The sequence below is a fragment of the Phyllostomus hastatus genome, unplaced genomic scaffold, assembly GCF_019186645.2.
Source record: "Phyllostomus hastatus isolate PE091 unplaced genomic scaffold, TTU_PhHast_1.1 phas_contig_283, whole genome shotgun sequence".
Classification (NCBI taxonomy): domain Eukaryota; kingdom Metazoa; phylum Chordata; class Mammalia; order Chiroptera; family Phyllostomidae; genus Phyllostomus; species Phyllostomus hastatus.
The window spans coordinates 2,227,249-2,245,118 of record NW_025333833.1 but is presented as its reverse complement, the minus strand read 5'-3'; the positions used below and the strand labels follow the sequence as shown (position 1 = coordinate 2,245,118).

General features: G+C 62.0%; 1 protein-coding gene across 3 annotated transcripts in view; it reads right to left on the bottom strand.

The window, feature by feature from the left end:
- POU2F1 (POU class 2 homeobox 1) overlaps nt 1-17,870 on the bottom strand; it is an 88,429-nt gene that overhangs the window by 21,164 nt on the left and 49,395 nt on the right. For all 3 annotated transcript variants that reach the window (XM_045838386.1, XM_045838385.1, XM_045838388.1), the window contains exons 3-6: nt 7,252-7,352; nt 4,848-4,901; nt 3,011-3,130; nt 948-1,136 (exon numbers count right to left, since the gene is read on the bottom strand). In XM_045838386.1, the coding sequence (XP_045694342.1) occupies nt 948-1,136; nt 3,011-3,130; nt 4,848-4,901; nt 7,252-7,352 (464 nt within the window). The remainder of the gene's footprint in view (nt 1-947; nt 1,137-3,010; nt 3,131-4,847; nt 4,902-7,251; nt 7,353-17,870) is intronic.

The following is a 17,870-nucleotide window of genomic DNA, read 5'->3' as shown; positions in this document are numbered from 1 at the left end:
CCTACTGAACTGAGCTGAGAAATCAGTGTAAAAATTTCAGCTATCCATATGAAATCTGACCCACAGCCTGCCAGCACCGCCTTCCACTGGCCTAGGACTTGAAACTGCCAGTGAGCGTCCGCTCGTCTCGCCAGAACGGTGCCGGCGCCGGGCTGCCCGCGCTCCCTCGGGGACCAGCGCGCTGGCCGCGTGGAAATGCCACCTGGATGAAGACGTCTCTGGCAGTCATCGAGACTGGTCCGACATCCACTCCTCACTCCCCTGGTCGCTGGCTTCCTCCTGACATCACACTGGGGCCCCGTCCGAGGCCGCCCGGGGTGGCGAGCACCGCGGTCTGGCCCGAGGCTCGTAACAGCGCCCCCGGGCGTTGCTGACGTGACTGCCCACTCTCTCCTCCGTCCTTGAAGTGAAGGTCGCGCTCACCTTCCTCCCTGCTTGTACCGCCCATGTCTCTTACACAAATTTTTATTCTCTCTAGCTACTTTGCCCTAAAATGTGAAAAATGAAAGCAAACGACGCCCTCACGCAGTTCTACACCACGCTCACCGCTCGGCTGCAGGGACGACCCGCGGGGCTCACGTGGCGGCTGCCTTCCCCGCGGGCACGCGGCAGCACCCAAGGTTGCCGTAAGGAGCTAATTAAAACCACTGCGGTGATGCCCCGCTTCAGAAACACGCCAGCTAATTATCCAAGAATCGTCACTTAATATGAACGGCTGTTCAAATAATCACGTATGTGTTTGTGACACCACAACTCAAAGAAGCAAACAAATGCATCACGTCTAGCTCAGTGGCGGGAGGGAAGGCCACCACTCCCCTCACCGGTCGGGGGCCCCTCAGGCCCGCCAGGGCCCACACAGTGTTCGGAGGGGGGTCTGCCGTGCTATGGAAGCGGGCCTGCCCTCCAGTGCCCTGCCGCCCGCCCGGACAGGAGAGCCCCCCACTCACCTGGGCAATCTGTATGGGCTGCGACAGGGGGATCTGCGTCATGGGCGTGGCGGCGGAGGCGGAGATGGTGGCCCCCGCGGCGCCGTGCTGCTGGCTGGCGGAGTGCTGCTGCACGGCGGCTGCCAGCAGCTGGGCCTGGGCCTGGGCCTGCTGCAGCAGCAGCTGTTGCTGGGCCGGCGTCAGGGCGAGCTGGACGAAACAGGACAGAGGGTCGGAGGGGCTGTTGAGAGGGGCCCCTGAAGCAAGCCCATGGCTCCGAAGGAGGAAACTCAAGGGCCTGAGGCCTCAGCCCCCGACCTCACGGGACGTGCCCGCGGCTGCAGCGGTCGGCGGAGATCGAGCTACTGTTACTACGGGGCACTTGCGGGAAAGTGGTGGACCTCACTCTGGGCTGACCACTCTAGCTTGTCCAGAGCCCAAGAGTTCAGGCAAAAAAGCAATTAACTGGTAGGCAAGAAGAAAAAAAGAATCACTGCGGACAGGATATGAAAAGAAACCGACGCCCAACGGAACAGCAGGCGATCGGCCGGACGAATGAGGACCGAGGACGCGGGATCTGCCCGCGGGAAGGACCGACAAGGCCCAGCTGGCCCCATCGCAGGCGCCGCGCCACGGCCCCGCGTGCCCACTAGGTCGGGAGAAGTGAGCGAAGGACACGCCCTCGCTTGTTTCCTCCCCCGTCCCCGAAGCTCCCTCCCCACACAGTCCTGCTGCTGCTGAAAGCAGCGGGTCTCTGCGACTTCACCTCCCCTTTCCCACGCGTCATCTCTGAGAAACAGGCGGTGACAGCCGCTCTCTCCACATGCAAATGAGCCCCCTAACGCCCAGGTTTAGCAGAGGTTCCAGAGGTCCATAAGCCTGGGCTCCCAAGCGTCTCTCACGCTACTCCAGACACGCATCACCCAGAGCCAGACTCCGGCCGGCAGTGACACGGGAGATGCACTCAGAGCAGATTTAACCCGGCTCTCCTAATGTCCCCCACTTCAGGCCACTTCAAGCACACGTCAAGTGACCGGCGTGTTCTCCCTCCCTCTCCCTCCCTCTGGGGGACGGGCTCTGCCCCAGCCGGGTGGGGGGGCGCCCTGTCTGAGGAGCGAGTCCCATGGTCAGCGCCCCCTCCCCTCCTCCAGTCCCGCTCAGCCTGTGCCTTCGAGACAGAATCAGAATCAAGCTGTTCAAAACTCAGCACCCTTCGAGATATGTTTACAGAGATTTTACACAATATATAAACATGTATTAATCTCTGCTAATGGGGTTCTGTAAACAATTTTGGAATAATACTTAAAAGGGCCTCCCACTGCCAAGTGAAAATGAGGCTATAAAAAAAATTTGTGGGTTGATGTGAACCTGAATAACACAGAAGTCTCCCTTGCCACTCCCCAAACCCCCTCCCCAAACGATGGTTCAGTAGAGGATTTTCAGCCCTGGGAAAAAGTTTTAAATGGCGCCTTAGAGTAAAGACGGTTGAGAAGTTCAAAGCTCGAGACGCCAGCACAAGCCGATTTGGGCCGGTCCAAGGACACGGCCCCCACCGAGGGCCAGCGCCAGGGCCGCCTGGCCCGGGGGCTGGCGCGCTGCGGCCCGGGCGCCTCCACTGAGCTGAGTTCCCAGGCCAGGGGGACACCAATCGGCCCAGAGGGCACAGTGCGAAGCCTGAACTTGAGAGGAGAGGTCTCATTTCAGAGCATCGCACGGAACTGAACACATGGTCCTTTTGCAGGCTCTAATCTGGTCCTGAACGGCTGCCCCACAGTGATGCCGTAACCCAACTGGCAGCCACAATCCCACCCATGCAGGAGTCTCAGCCATGGGATAGCCACTTCCCTGCACGGCAAAACCACAGCTGAAACACGGGCTTAAAAAATGCCCCTTGTTTCCCCAAAGCGTCTGCACTTGGAAGAAAAGACACCCTGACAACTAAAGAAAACCCCCTTTTCAGAGCCGCCTCCAGTGCGGGAAGTTCCCGGACGCCGTGCGCGTGCCAGACGCAGCCGGGACCGCCTACCTGCCGGAGCGGCCGGTCCCGAGGGGAAGGGGGACGCGGCGCTCTCAGGGACACTCACCCCGGTGATCTGCCCTCCAGCCAGCATGAGCTGGGTCTGCGGGAGGGCTGCCGGCACCGACGGCTGCGGGGAGGGCTGGCTGGGCTGCTGGGTGTCCCCCGTCTCCTCGCTGGATTTAGACTGGAGGGGAGCAGAGAGATTCCAGGCCATGCGTTACAAGCAGCGTGATCAGCAGTACCCCATCGTGCAAGAACTGCTTAGTACACGAACTTAGTCATGAGCTTTCGGCGTTTGCTCTTTTCTTTTCTTATAAATCCTCATACTTTTACACACTAAGTTTTTAGATTTTTTTTTGTTCCACTGCCAGCAAAACTGCAATTATAATTTTTAAGAACAGAAAATAATGTGTCCCCTACCAAGCACGGAACTCGCCCACATGCTCCCCTCTGGAGCACGGGCGGCAAGAGCTCGTCTCTGGCCTTCCGTGTCCGGGCCCCCGCGGCCCGGCCCCCAGCCTGCGTTGGGCGGGGAGCCTGGGGCTCGCCACCGCCTCCCCGAGGGATCACGGGCCCGAGAAACTCCTCCGCCACTATTTAAACAGGCGCGACTCTGGCGTGGCTGCCAGGTAGCGCACAGGCACGGAGGGCCGTCCAACCGCTGCGGGCGGGGGGTGGGGGTGGGGGTGGGGGTGGGGGGGGTGGGGACTCGCCCCTGGAAGGCCACCGGAGAAAGTTCCCTGGTAATTAGTGCTGGTGATGCAGAGCGCTGAAATTCTGCATGGATCTGCATATTTCCCACCACCTGTTTTGGGGACTGCAGCAAGGCTAATTAACGTGGAGGCTCTGATTAATCCTGCCCGTCAGTGAGAGATAATTACAGAGCAGGACCGTAAACACTCGGCACTGGAGACACAGCCTGTTTGCCAACATCCCTCTATGGGACGGAAGTTCACCATGGCAACCGAGGCAATTTCCCGCCTCCTCTCCCTCAGAAAGGAAGGTCACATTATCTCCTTCTCTTTCCCCTCCTTGTTTCCATGTGTTAGTAGGTCCGTACCCCACTGGGTTTCACGGAACGCCCTGCCCAAGGCCTTCAGTCGTTAGCAACCCTGAAGTCAGTCTTCCAGAACGCTGTTTTCCCTCTCGACCGTCGGTGACCTAAACCCGTCACTGACAGGAAGCAGCAGGTCCGAGGAAACACTGAGGAGTCCATGCCTAACACCTAAACTTGGCAGGCTTTGCCGCACGGCTCACAGAAGCGAAGGAGCCAGACTTGTGCGGTTTTAACCTCGTGCCCGTCTGACGCCGCCCTCTCTACCGATGGGTCTGCACACAGGGTTCATCACGAGCCCGAGAGCCGGGACAGTTTAGAGCAGGGAGGAGCCCTCGGGAGCCCCAAACTCTCCCGCTTAAGCGCAGGAAGAACACGCGAGCTCTGGGTGGTGACGTGACCCGCCAAGGCCGCGCAGCGGGCAGCTGGCGCCAAGCAGGACCCCGCCCCACGGCCCCACACCAGGGCTCCCCGACACAGGGGGATGGTGACGAGGAGACCTGGAAACGGGGCACTGAAGACACACCCGGCCCCGTGCTCAGGGACGCGCTACAGCTGTGTAACTTAGAAACACGGGCCCCGGACCGGTGCAGGAAGCTTTGAAAGCGGACTTTTCTTGGTCACCTTCGATCATGCACAGTGGCACACTGTAAAATTCATCTTCATCAATGGCAGAGATTATCATTATTTGGGTCTTCATGAGAATCAGTAATAAAAAAAAGGTAACACTTGTAAGCGCTTCCCGTTATAAAGCTATTGCATACTTGTTATATAAAACTGGGAAAACACGGGGAGAACAGAAGACTCCCCCGCCCCGCCCCGCCCCGCCCCGCCCCGCCCCGCTCACCTGCACATTCAAAGACTGGGCAGCAGCCTGCAAACCCGTGCCGGCGAGCTGGACCTGCAAGGAAGCACCGGGGAGTTAGGGGCTGACACGCCAGCATCACCACCAGACTGTCCTCAGCACGGACGGACCTCAAGAGCCTTAGTGGGGGTGTCACCGAGCCTCTGGGTCTCCCCCTGGGGTCGGAGCCACGCGGACGAGCGCGGAAAGCGCGGCTCCCACCGCATCCGTCTGGGAGGGCGGCCGCACAGCCGGGCCAGCCGTGCTGGGCGCCGCGCTCGCGTCAGGCGTGCCTTGCGTCTCCTCCCCTCTGCTCGTCCGGAGACACGGAGACACTGGAGACCCGACTCACCTCCCACGCTGTGTGCAAACACACAGAAGAACAAGCTGCTTATGGGCACTGTGTCTCTCACTATGAACCGTCAGAACGACCTGCTCGTTCTAACTTCAGAATCCCCACACACGCGGGGCCCGAGGAGAAACCTCACAGGCACACACACCTACATAGTCAAGGCCTGAGAGCACTTGCAGTCACGAAGCGCAACGCTGCTGGCTGCAGCGAAGGCTCCGTCCTACAGACCACACGCGGGCGTCTGTCGTACTCAGAGCAGGCATCTCGTCACTCAGGGAGTCCCACCACGGTCACCCCGAATAAGGACCACCACCTGACACCATGACAGTGAGAACCGATTCTGGCAAACGTCATCAACGGACGCCCTGTCACCGACGGCGCAACACGAGGAATAACGTGACACTCCCGCGACCGCAGCGACCCCTCCAGAGGCACTCCCTCATGACCGGGGCAGCGGTGACTTTATTCGGAGGCCCCCAGGAGACGAGTGGCCACAGAGCCCCCAGTGACGCCGCGCGCGCCTCTGGTGGGGTGCACTAGGAAGAGAGTGGCATCACTTCTGTGGTCGTCCCGGCCCGAGTCTCGTCGTGATGAAGCACCAGACACACCCGGGCTGAGCGACACCTCACGGGATAACCGGCCTGCACCCCCGAACACGCCGACGCCCTGCAGGCCCAGACAGCCCGGGGCGACGACGCGGCCGGGGCGACGTGACGGCGGCTTGAGCCAGGGCGGCGGCAGCAGTGGGAGCGGCACACGGTCCACGGCGTGTCCTGGAGCGGCCGGGACACGGGTGGAGGGAAGGAGCCACGAGCTACCCCGAGGCCGACCCTGGGCGACTGGGCACCGCAGCGCCGCTGGCAGGGGGACACGCGCTCCCTTCGGGCCCGGCACGGAGCGCCAGCATCTCCTGGCGCCCCACACCGGGCGGGCGCCCCACACCGGGCGGGCATGGGGCTCAGGGCAGGGCGCAGAGCCGAACCGTAACAAGGTGCTATGTCCTTTATTTAAAGCCGGTTGTCCCCAAACAAACTCAAAGACAGGAGCATGGGCTGGTGGTGGGTCGCGGGGTGGGGGTCAGTGGTGGTGATCACCCGTCCTGCGGACGTGGAAGTACAACGTTGTACCAATTTCGCCTCAATTTAAAAAATACCCTGCAGTCCTATTAGTAGATAAGAATCCTCAAAACACAAAACCCCAAACAAAAAAACCCAAAAGTTTGTAAAGAACACATTTCAGACACAGGGTGACCAGGAGGGCGGCCAGAAGGGCGGCAAGTTCAAGACCGTTGGCTCAGGAGCAGCCCCGGGGCCGAGGGGAGGGTCCCAGGCACAGACACGCAGAGGAGGTGCAGCCTCTGGCCCTGACCCGCGACGCAGGCCACGCCGGGCGCCGGCTGTCGCGTCTGCCCCGCGGTCAGACTGACCCCCCAGCCTGCCCCGTCTGTCACCGCGCGGGCAGCTGTGCAGGCCGGCTGATTCACGGAGGGCCCCGACCTGAGTTTGTCCGAGTTGGTCCCCGTCAGGAGGACACAGAGGGCACGTGACACCAGCCCGTCAGGCCACTGTGCAGCCGACTCGGCCATCTGACCGCAAGGGCAGCTGGAGTGGTCCATGCGACGGGGAGGGTCTGCGAGGAGACGCCTGAGGGCTTCTGAGTGGAACTGAGATTCCCTAGCGACACCCAAGCTCGGGCTCTGACCCTGGAACCCCGGGCCACACGCTGCCAGCGTCTCAGGGGAGGGGCCGCACCCCGAGGTCGCAGGTGCTGGAGGCCACAGCAGATGGGGGTGGAGCCTCAGACACGCGCACGTAGAGACTGCAGCCCTGCCGGTGACACGCGCCACTCACAGCAAGGAGCCGTCTGTCCCCACGCAGCTGCGGGGACAGTCGCTGCACAGCCACCAGAGCTGCAGGACTGTGGACGTGCCGTTCAGAAAGGCACGGCGGGAAGAGAGGAGCGCCAGGCGCAATCACCCCCCCTCCCCCCGGGAGGGAGGCCCAGTGTCCTCGCCCCTCGCGCTCCCCCGCCCCCCGCAGCAGAACTGCCCCCTACCTGGTGGAGGTGTCCGAAGAAAGCCTGGGCCTGGGCTGTGGAGATCGCGCCTCCGACGGGCACCGGCTGCTTCTGGAAGTCCAGGCCGTTTGTCTGCGTGCCTAGGACACAAGCAGAAGAGCTTACCGACAGGGCTCGGGCGCGCACTCCGCCCGAGCCGTTCTCCAGCTCCCCGGGGAAGAGGGAGGTGTGACAGGAAGAGGGGCGCGGGGAGAGCCTGGGCAAGGGACAGACGTGCGAGTGAGGGGCCACGACCTCGGCAGTGCCGAGAGTGCAGGCATGGACGCGGCGCGTGGGCAAGGGGTCGGGCACGAGAGGCCCGTCGCCCACGCTGAAGGGAACAGTAGAGATGGGCTCCCAGCGGGCGTCACGCTCGCAGTGTGTGGGCAGAAGGCACCCGGGGCGACGCTGACGAGACAAGACAGGCCCCTCCCTGCACTGGTCAGGGACAACCTGAGGCAGAGGCGACCGCTCACCCGGCAGCCGCCGGAGCGGCACCGGCCCCTTCGACCCCAGAGCACAGGGCGGTGCCCGTAACCGCCGGCAAGGGCTCCGCGGTGCTCACGGTTTCGTGAACAATGCGAGATCCGGACCAGCTCACGGAGACACGCCGCCCCGAATACCTTCTAAGGCACGTGGCACGCTGTTTTCAAATGACCACATCCAGCCACTAACTAGGAATGACCAGAACGCTTTCTGCCGAACAGAATGTGACGGGCCACAGCAACCGGCAAGAACCATCAGGACACACGTTCGGGCACTGCCCTTCCACCGCCCGCCGCCGGGACACCCGTGTGCTCGTCCTCGCCGCCCCACGTGCACGCACACGGCACCGCGGTGAGGGGCACCAGCTAGGGTCTCCGGCCGTATCTCTGAACGGTGGGCCTGTGCCACTGTACCTCCTAACCTCTAGCAAACGTCTCCTTGTTCCTTGGGATAACTGTAAGAGGGGTGTGTGTGTGTGTGTGTGTGTGTGTGTGTGTGTGTTTCGCCTCCTTAAAATCTCTTAGTGATTGTTCTTTCAGGGTTCCCCCCAAAGTTTCCGCAAGCAGGAGGCCGCAGAACTGCTGAGACGCTGCCCGCTGGGTCGGGCAGTGGCGAGCGAGCATGGGCTGGGTCTACATCTACAGCGACCAGGGTCACTCGCAGAAGGCACACACTAGGGAAGCGCCACCCTCTTCAAGTCGCGCACTGTGTCACTCGCTCCTGCCTCTGCCTCTGTGCAGGAAATCACGAATTAGGTTAGGTCGCAGCATTATTCGCAGCTGCTAAGATATGGAAGCAGCCCGAGTGTCCGTCACTAGAGGAGCGGATAAGACAACTGTGGGGCGTTTACACAGCGGAACACGACTCCGCCACAAAAAAGGGAACCTCAGCCTCTGCGACAGCACGGACGGCCCTGGAGAGCAGTATGCTGAGTGAAATAAGCCAGTCGGAGAAAGACACATACCACGTGATCTCAGTCACATGTGGGACCTACTGAGCAAAGTGAACTACCGGGCGGACTGGAGACAGACTCGGACACGGGGAGCAGGCGGACAGCGTGGGCGGGGGGGCCGGAGCGAAAAGGAGAAAGGGCTCATGGGCACACCCGGGCGGCGACTGCCGGGGGCAGGAGGTGTAAGGGGACTGAATGGTAACGAAAAAATGTAATAGAAGTAAGTTAGTTAAAAAATAGAAGGTAAAACCACTGGAAAACACAACAGCGAACAAGCCTGTGCCGCGTCAGAGAGGCACGCCCCAGGCCTGACAGCGGAGGCCAAGGGAGACGCGGCCTGGAGAGGCGAGACGGGCCCTGGGGACGGGCGCGCTGCCGGCTGGGGCGTCTTCCAGGACCGCGCGCTGCACGGCCAGGAGCCCAGGGCCAGTGCGCACGCCGGTCCCACCTGCGCGTCCCCACGGAAAGGGCAACGAGCCCCTACAAAGCACAAAGCACCAACAACGCCAGACCGACGGAGGCCGCCTGAGCCCGCGGGCCCGGAGGAACGCCCCCCGACAGCCGCGGAGGGGAAGGGGCGTGAGATGCAAAGGCAGGTCTTCTTTTAAGACGGTGACGAGGCTCCGTCGGGGGTGAGGGGCGGAAGGAGGCAGATGCGACACAGAAGTCGGTCTTACAGAACAGACCTGGACTCGGCTGGAGGCAGGGGGGCAGGGAGCAGGGACCCACACGCACGTCCTGAGCGTGAGGACCACGGGGGGACGGGGCTGCTGGCACCCAGGGCCAGACGTGTGCCCGGGGACACAGGCACACCCACCTAAAGCAGCGGGGCGACCCACAGGGAGGGGGGGCGAGGAGGGGGCCGAGCGGCACAGAGAGTTCAGACACACACGCAGGAAGTGGCCCCGGAGGCGTTCACCAAGGGCAGGGCCAGAGCTACAGCCGCCTCGAACGTGTCGCTAGGACGGCGTCGCTAGGGAAACCTCGGAGATCTTGCACCCGGCCTCCGGACCTCGCCGGTGAGGAAGCAGACTCGGGGATCCTAAGTGTGTTGCTCAGGACGTCACAGCTGGTTGGTGGGGAGGGCCGAGGCATGGAGTGGGTTCCCTGACCCTGTCTAATCACTCCCGAGGTCCGAGTCAGGAGAGCAGAAGTGGCTACCGAGTGAGACGGGACACAGAGAAGGGGGTGGAAGAGGCCAGGGGCACCTGCCGGCACCGCGGGGGCGCCCCGGAGCCGGCCGCGGGGCCGCGGGAGGGCAGCCAACACCGTCAGCGTGCAGAGAGGGGGAGCGGAGGGGGAGGCTCACCCAGACAGACCAGAGGAAAGGGCCGGAAACAGGGAAGACAACAAAACCCACGCTGGGGTGGGGAAACGGAGGGTTCCAGATGTGAGTATGCGAAACAGAGTTTACGCTTGTATTACTACTTATTAACGATTGCATTTACTTGTACCACAGCCATAACCCTAGGTCTGCTCGCTGCTGCGACAGAAGCACCAGCTGGGTTCTTTCTGCAGCGCCATACAGAGCTCTGCCGAGAGGAGCCGAGAAGGGGGGAGGGGAGCCAGAGCGCCCCCGAGGCTGGCGGGAGGGCGGCGCTGGAGGGGGACGGCTGCGGACCCACGCCTTCACGCCGGTCACACAGGAAGCGGGTGCAGACGACTGCAGAAAAGAGATGTATCGAGACTGACCCAAGAAGAAACAGATAATCCCAAGAGGCTCATAGCATTTGAAGACATTAAATTAGTAAATAAAAATACCCACCTGCCAAATGAAAAGCCTAGACAATTTTTCTCTGTTTGCTTCCAAAAATCTAAGGAAAAACAAATCCAATCTTACACAGCTTTCCAGAGTTGGAGGAGAGGGAAGTACTTCCCAATTCATTTTATGAGGCCAGCAAAACCTTGACACTAAAATTTGACAAAGGCAAGTATAAAACTTACACGTGTCACATGAAGGAAATACTTCCAGGACCAAGGAAAGCAGAAAGAAAGTCCTTATTCTAAAACTCTAACATATGAACAACTTTGTCGGCAAGAAGAATTCCCAGCAAACAGTCACGCTGCCCCTCACCTAGTCAAACACTGCTTCCCCGGCTTCCCCTTGAAGATGCGAGCCAGTTAGGTGGTGGCAGTTTCCCACCTGCTTCAGAAACACGAGGAAGCCCCTGGAAAGCTGCAGTGAAACCCCTAACCCTCTGGTGTTTCCCGGTGCCGGGGCCCCTGGCTTAAACCAGGGCCCTCTGCCACAGCCCTGCCCGCACTGCTCACGCGCCCGAGCGGCCCTCCTTGCGGCACCCGGCCCCTCCGCGCCCTTCCTCAACCCCACAAGGACACCCTGACGCCCTCTGTCCCTAACCCTGTCTGGAGTGCGTCCTCCTGCCTGGAGACGCGCTCATCGGCATGTGTTACCTGCACCTATCTTTACCCCTCCCCCCGCCCCCTTCTCTCCCTCGAAGGGCGAGGGCCCCTTCTACTCCACGCCACCTCGTTCTCCCCCCAGTGCCCGGAGTGCGCAGCTGCTCCTCCCTGGGGGCTTTCAGCCCCCTCTCTTTGCTGCTCCCTTCCCCCTCGAACCTTCCCCTTAGTTCACATTATTGCCAGTAGCGAGCCTTTTCAGCGTTGGGTCACTTACACAGATACTCCAGTTCTGCGCAGTGCATCGTTACTATGTATCCCTCTCTCACAACCGCAATGCATCGTTACTGTGTATCCCTCTCTCACAACTGCAATACATCGTTACTGTGTATCCCTCTCTCACAACCGCAATGCATCGTTACTATGTATCCCTCTCTCACAACGCAATGCATCGTTACTGTGTATCCCTCACAACCGCAATGCATCGTTACTATGTATCCCTCTCTCACAACCGCAATGCATCGTTACTGTGTATCCCTCTCTCACAACCACCAAGCAAACGGATGCACAGAGGGAGAGGGTCTGCCCGAGGCAATACCCCTGCCAAGAGAAGCAGGGTCTGAACCCAGGTGCTGTGGCCCCCGGGCCCGAGCTCTGAGCCACCGGCTGCACGGCTTCCCTTATAGAGTCCCCTGGGTTATCGTCCCCCTTCCGCCACCACTCACTCTTCTGTCTGCAGCAGCTTCTTCCCCCACCACTTGCCAAACGCCTTTTAAAAGGTCCCCACTCACTACTAACTGTCCAATCCACAGGCCGCATGTGAAGCTTCCTGTGTCCTGACCTCCCTGCAGGACCCGCCTCCCCTGATGCTAAGGCCCTGGACCCACTGCCAGCAGCTCCTGGGCACGGTGGTGTGGCTGGAGCGACTGCGATCCGCGGCCCCCTACAGGGCAGTGTGGGAACTGCAGGCACCCCCAACCCCAAACACGAGGTTGCAGCAGAGCTCTGTCCTTGGTCCTTACTCCGCTCTTCCCAGCAGGCTGTCTCCGTGAACGCGTCCACAGCTACAGAAGGAGCCCGCTTTCTTTCCTCAGGAACAGACCGCTACCTTCACTAGACTACTTCTTTACCGGCAAGCCCCCCAGGGCACCCCCAATGCAGTGCTTTCAGAACCCAATGTGTCACCTCCTTGGGGAGTCTCCTCCCCCCTCAGGCAGTCCCTACGCAGGGGGCAGCGGCCACCCCTTCCAGCCTGGCCCCGAGAGAAGCGCAGGCACTCACTCTACATCACTCCCTTTCCTCTTTCTTTTTTTACGCCCCCCAAAGCCCGCCCCAGCCCCTCCACTGCCACTGCCGGAGCCCGGGCGGTCGGCGACACCACGTTCCACGTGGCGGGAAAACCCCCTCGTGCCTGCTAGAGACACAGCACGCCAGGAGTGACAGGGCCGACACTGAGCCCGACTCCCCTCTAAGGGGGAGACCAGGGCAGGCAGCCCCACGCTCTGTGCACGAGCTGCCTTCCAGAGCACCCCTCTGGCAGTGCCCCGCAGCTCCTCCTCCTGGGCGCCAGTGAGAGTGAGTGCACCCCCGCCTCACCAAGTCGGAATCTGGGGTCAGCTCATCCCTTGTGACCGTGCCATCTGCTCAGTCACTCATTCAACAAAAGTATAATCTTAGCGTGAATGCCACTGAGTGTTCTCACAGATTAGCAATTACAGCCCCATCCCAAGCACCTAACACACCCCGCGGGCACCCCGGGCAGGGCCACGCGAGTCCCCACTGTGCCTCTCAGAATCTCCTGGAGGCCACGCCCTGCGGCCGACACTCCCGGACCAGCAGGGACAGATGCGCGCCGTCCCGGCAGCTCCCGGGGTCCAGCTGGTGTCCCCGACCCCGCAGCCGCCGCCCTTCAGCGCGTGCACGGGGCCCAGGGACACTGGGCATGGCGCCGCCTCCGCTGGCTCGTGAGCACTCTGGCCAGCGCAGAACGCAGCCCGCACAGTAAGCTGCGAAACAACCGAAATGGTAACCACGGCACAAGCAACAGAGCATTAGAAATGGTGCTTAGATGAACACAAGTTCAAGGGGAAGCGGCCCTTCTGAGCCTAAAACCTGGGTCGCTCCCGTTTCGGTGAGAACGTGGTGTGGGGTCTACTCCCCAGTGCGTTGCATTTCGGTGCCTCTCCCACAAACACCGGCGCTTGACCGGAAACAGCCCCAGGCCCGGTGCTGGCGGGGACGCCGGGACGGGACGCCCCGGCTGCTCGGAGGGCGCGCGGCGACACGCGCCGTGGCCGGTCTTGCCGGGCCCCTCTCGCCCGGAGACAAGGAGGCCTGACCGTGGCACGGATAAACCCCACGGAGCCCCTCATCACCGGCTGCCAGGACCTCCTGACGATGATGACTTCTGAGTGTATCTCATAAATATGCATATTACGTTGTGTTACTAAATGCTTTTGGCCTTTTCAGTTGCCAAAAAGACCTTGATGTTATTCTGGGGACAAAAACAACCTGAACGAAAAATCAAGTGAACAGCAGAGCCTTACGCTATCATAATTCAGGTGAAAAAAGACTTACATTTCATTTAGTACAAACTCAGTGAGTCAACAGGTGAGTCAGTTACCTTAAGTTTTAACGTTTCTAAACAATTGTCAGAAAACATATTTCATATTCAAAATTTTAAATTTAATGTCACTTTCTCCCTCATCAATTATAAAATAACTAACACTAACAGGCGATGGCAGTGGCAAGGGCCGCCCTGAAACCTGAAGCACCGGGGGGGCCTCACTCTGAGGCTGCGTGAGGGCGCCAGACCCACTCCCTGGACCCCTGGACGCTGTGGAGCAGCCCCCGCAGGGCGGCGTAAAGGACGCTGCGACCCCGGCTGCGCTGAGGTCTGCAGACGGGAGGCCCTTCTCCAGTGTCTGGGGGGTCCAATGCCACCACAGCGGTCCTTGTGAGGGGGCGGGGGTCCTTGTGAGGGGGCGGGGGAGGCGGGAGATGTCTGGGGGGTCCCAGGTAATCACAGCGGTCCTTGTGAGGGGAAGGGGGCGGGAGGGGCAGAGAACTCGTGGTCACGGACGCAGGGCCAGAGAGAGGGAGCCTTGAAGATGCGGCACTTCTGTCTTGGAAGATGAAGAAAGAGGCCGCACACCCAGGAATGCAGAAACCAGAAAAGGGAAGGAGACAGCTTCTCCAAAGAGCCTCCAGAAGGAACACAGCGCTTCCAAAGCCTCAGCGTCGGGATTCCGACCTCCAGGACTGCATGGTGACAAAGCTGCGCTGTCTACCCAGAAGCTTCTCTGGCAGCCCTGCAGCCCGCAGGCGAGGGGAGGGACTAGGACGCCTGGGCGGCGGCGCTCGCCGCAGCGCCGTTCTCCGAGGCGGGCGGCGGAAGCCAGCATCCCCACCCGCAGACGAACGGACAAACAAAACGCGGTCTCGGCATCCCGCGGAATGCTATCCGGCCACACGTGCTGCAACACAAACGACCTTGACCCTGTTATGCTAAGTGAAACAAGTCAGCCACAGAGACAAGTCCCACATGACCCACTCGCACAAAACACCCGGAACAGGCGGGCGCAGAGACAGCCAGCGGCCGGGACACCACCACACGTGGCGGGGAAGGGAGACAGGGTGTCGCCGCCCCCCAGGGCCGAGGCCTCGTCCAAAGGACGACGACCTTATGAGCGACGTCACCGCCATCCCCTTCCCCGACGGGGCACCTGTTGAGAGGACACTGATCTGGCAAACACTCGGGTCTCCCGCTGCGCTCCCTCCCGCCCCGGGGGGCCGTCTAACCAGGCGGGCGAGGCGGGCGGCACCTCCCTCCTTCCGTCCGCGCCTGGCCCTCAGCTCGCGTCTTTGCCCGTCTCGGTGTCCACTCCGGTCCGGCCCTGAAAAGCAGCAGCGTCCAAACGCGTTCCCCCTCCCCCGCCCCACGCCCGCCCGGCCCCAGGCAGCGTGCAGCCATCGCGCAGGAGAGGCCGCGCCTCCCCACTCCCGAGCGAGAACACGTCTGGTCCACGGCCCTTGTCGGTGAGACGCGGGACGGTGCTTCCCTCGTGGGAGCTGGAACAGCCGCGGTGCTCGGTGTGTGGTGCGCGTCACGAAGCGCCAGCCACGCGCGGCCACAGACTCCCGCGAGCAGGAAGGGCCGCCCTGCTCAGGACTGGCCCCCTGCCTTCCCTGCAGACGGCCCCCAGCGACCCGAGGGGCCGAGGGGATGAGGAGGAAATCTAACGTGTGAGCCAGTCCCCACCCTCCTGCCCCCTCCCTCCTGGGCCTTCTCTCCTCGGCTCATCTCCCCGTCCTCTCCCCAGTTTGAGAGAGCAGGCCGGTCTCCGTGCACGTCAGAGCCAGCCCCCGCTCTGCACCTCTGACCCCAGCCCCCGCTCCACACCTCTGACCCCAGCCCCCAGCCCACGCTGGCTGCACCCGCTGTCTCTCCTCCTTCAGCCTCCGGCTCCCTGCTTCCTTCCTCCCCGCCCACAAACACGCCCTGCCTCAAAGACGCGCCGCCCCGGCCGCCCCGACCCCGCCACCTCGGTCCGTCCCGGCTCCCCGTGACCGCTGGCTCTCCAGAGACTGACGGCGTCTCTGACGACACAAGTCCACCACGTGGCACACGGGACAAGCGCCCTCTAAACACGTGCACCAACAACCCCACGCGGCAGACGACCAAGTAACAACACAGTTTTCACTGATTTCACAATATCGTTCTCCTTAAAGTACCAAAAATCAAAATTATTTCTCCAGAAATGTTTAAAATTGCAGTAGTCTATACAAAAATATTAACATATTCTTTACAGTAAAACAATCTGCAGGCCTGCTTGTTATAGTTTTAAATAAGTCAATTTGTAATACCTGAGTAATTTCACACCTGATATGCCAAATGGTAATTTAATGCAGAAACTGGAACCCAGACGGATTCTGATGTCCTGAGCTACTAAAGTGGCGTCAACGGGAGACGCTAAGGACAGCCGAGAAACGGGCACGGAGGTGCCAGCTACTCTCGGGGTGCGCAGAGGCCCCCAGCAGGGGAGCGTCTAGAATTTACGGAGGCCGCTCGAGCCGCGGTGCGCAGACGGCGTGCGTCGCTGCGTCCCACAGTGAGGACGGCGCTTCTCCAGGCCCTCGCACTGCCGGCAGCTGGCAGAGAAGCAGCACATGTTTCCACGCCGGTGGGGGGCGGACACCTCGGACACCCTGCCCCACCCCGCCCCGCCAGTGCTGGGGCCGGGAAGCCTCGTTCCAGAGCACGCCGTCCCTAGCCGGAGACCGGGCTCCAGAGACGGCGACAGGGAGGCTCCTGAAGGGACACCCCGAGCTCTGTGGTGGGAGTGGCTCCGCCACGCGTCTCACGTGGAAACAGGCCAAGGAACTCATGAGACGGCACCGGCAGGGGCTCCGGCCAGAATGTGCAGTCTCATTTCATCGCAGTTCAAGGAGAAACCCCGGGCAGGGGGCCCCTCCTGGCCCTGCCTCCACGTCCTGGCTGGCTCGGGCCCCAATGTCCCAGTTCCTGGAATCCTGATGCCTCGCTGGCAGGGCGGGCACAGAGGTGCCCTGCGACCCGAGAGCACAGGGAGCATAGGGAGCGTGGGACGAGTGCACGCTGAGAGGGCCCCTCGGTGTGGGAGGGGCCCCGGAAGTGGGCGGAGCCCTGGGGCCGCGGCAGTGCGCCTTTGTGGCGTCCTCCTGTCCCTCCGAGAGCATTCCTTGTCCTTTAGGTGTGCGAATCTCCTCTTTGCAGGTGCCTTTTAGGCCCGGGGCGCTGCCCTCTCTCCCTGGGCATCCTACTGGGACCCACTGGCCAGCCTCTGTCTGCGAACAAGGCCCACCCCGAGGCTGGGTGGCCAGACCCCGAGCCACACAACCACGAAAGACGGGGCCCAAGCGGGACCGAGAAGCGACAGAAAGGAGGCGGCTGCCAACAGTTCAGACGCCAGCACGTGGCCCTTCCCCGCTCAGGAGGGGCACGGGAGTGTCACCGAGAGGGACAGGCATCCTCCGGAGACGGAGGGACTAGCGAGTGCCCCGGCCCGGGGCAGTCTGGGACGAAAGCCGTGCAGGCTGCAAGCCGCTGCCCCGGCTCGACCGGTCTGCTCCCAACTGGGGGCTGCATGGCTGGTGGTGCGGAGACCAGCTTCCGAGTGGCTCTCCCTCCCGCCCCTGGAGTCGGGCCTGCTGGAGCGACAGGCGCCGAGGCCCCAGCCCCTGCACCTGGGCAGCCTGGCCGACTTCAGAAACTGCCCGTCTCTGTGTCTCTCTGCCCTGCCCCGCCGCTGAGCACTCTGGCTACTGCCGCACCCGGAGCTGCTCCCGCCGGCCGACACCGGGTCCCGCGGCCTCTGAGCCCCGCGCGCAGTGATGAACGTGGGCCTCGGGCTCGCTCTGCCCTCGGGGACTGAGCCCGCCTCTCCTGGGAAGCCGGTTTCCCCGTTTACTTGCCAGCTCCCTCCCGGGAGAGGGTCGAACCAAGTGTCACTGTGTATGGAAAAGCGCCCGGAGTCGGGCGTGTGAGAGACAGGGCTCTAACCCGGCGCAGACACCACGGCGGCGTCGGCGTGACTCCCTCGGAGTGTGCGTGGCAAGGGTCGCTGTTCCGGCCACACCACAGCAAGGGCAACTTTCCCAACCGGTCAGCGTGCGGCGCGCACACGCCTAACGCTTCCTCCTCGGCGCTCACGGCGACCCCGGGAACACGCTGCCCGGCCGCACGGCTGCGCGAACGAGCTCAGACAGACCGACTGGGGGCTGCCCGGCACCCCACGGCTCGTGAGCAGCGCCGCCATCCTTCTCCCCAGACCTGCCCCCCCCC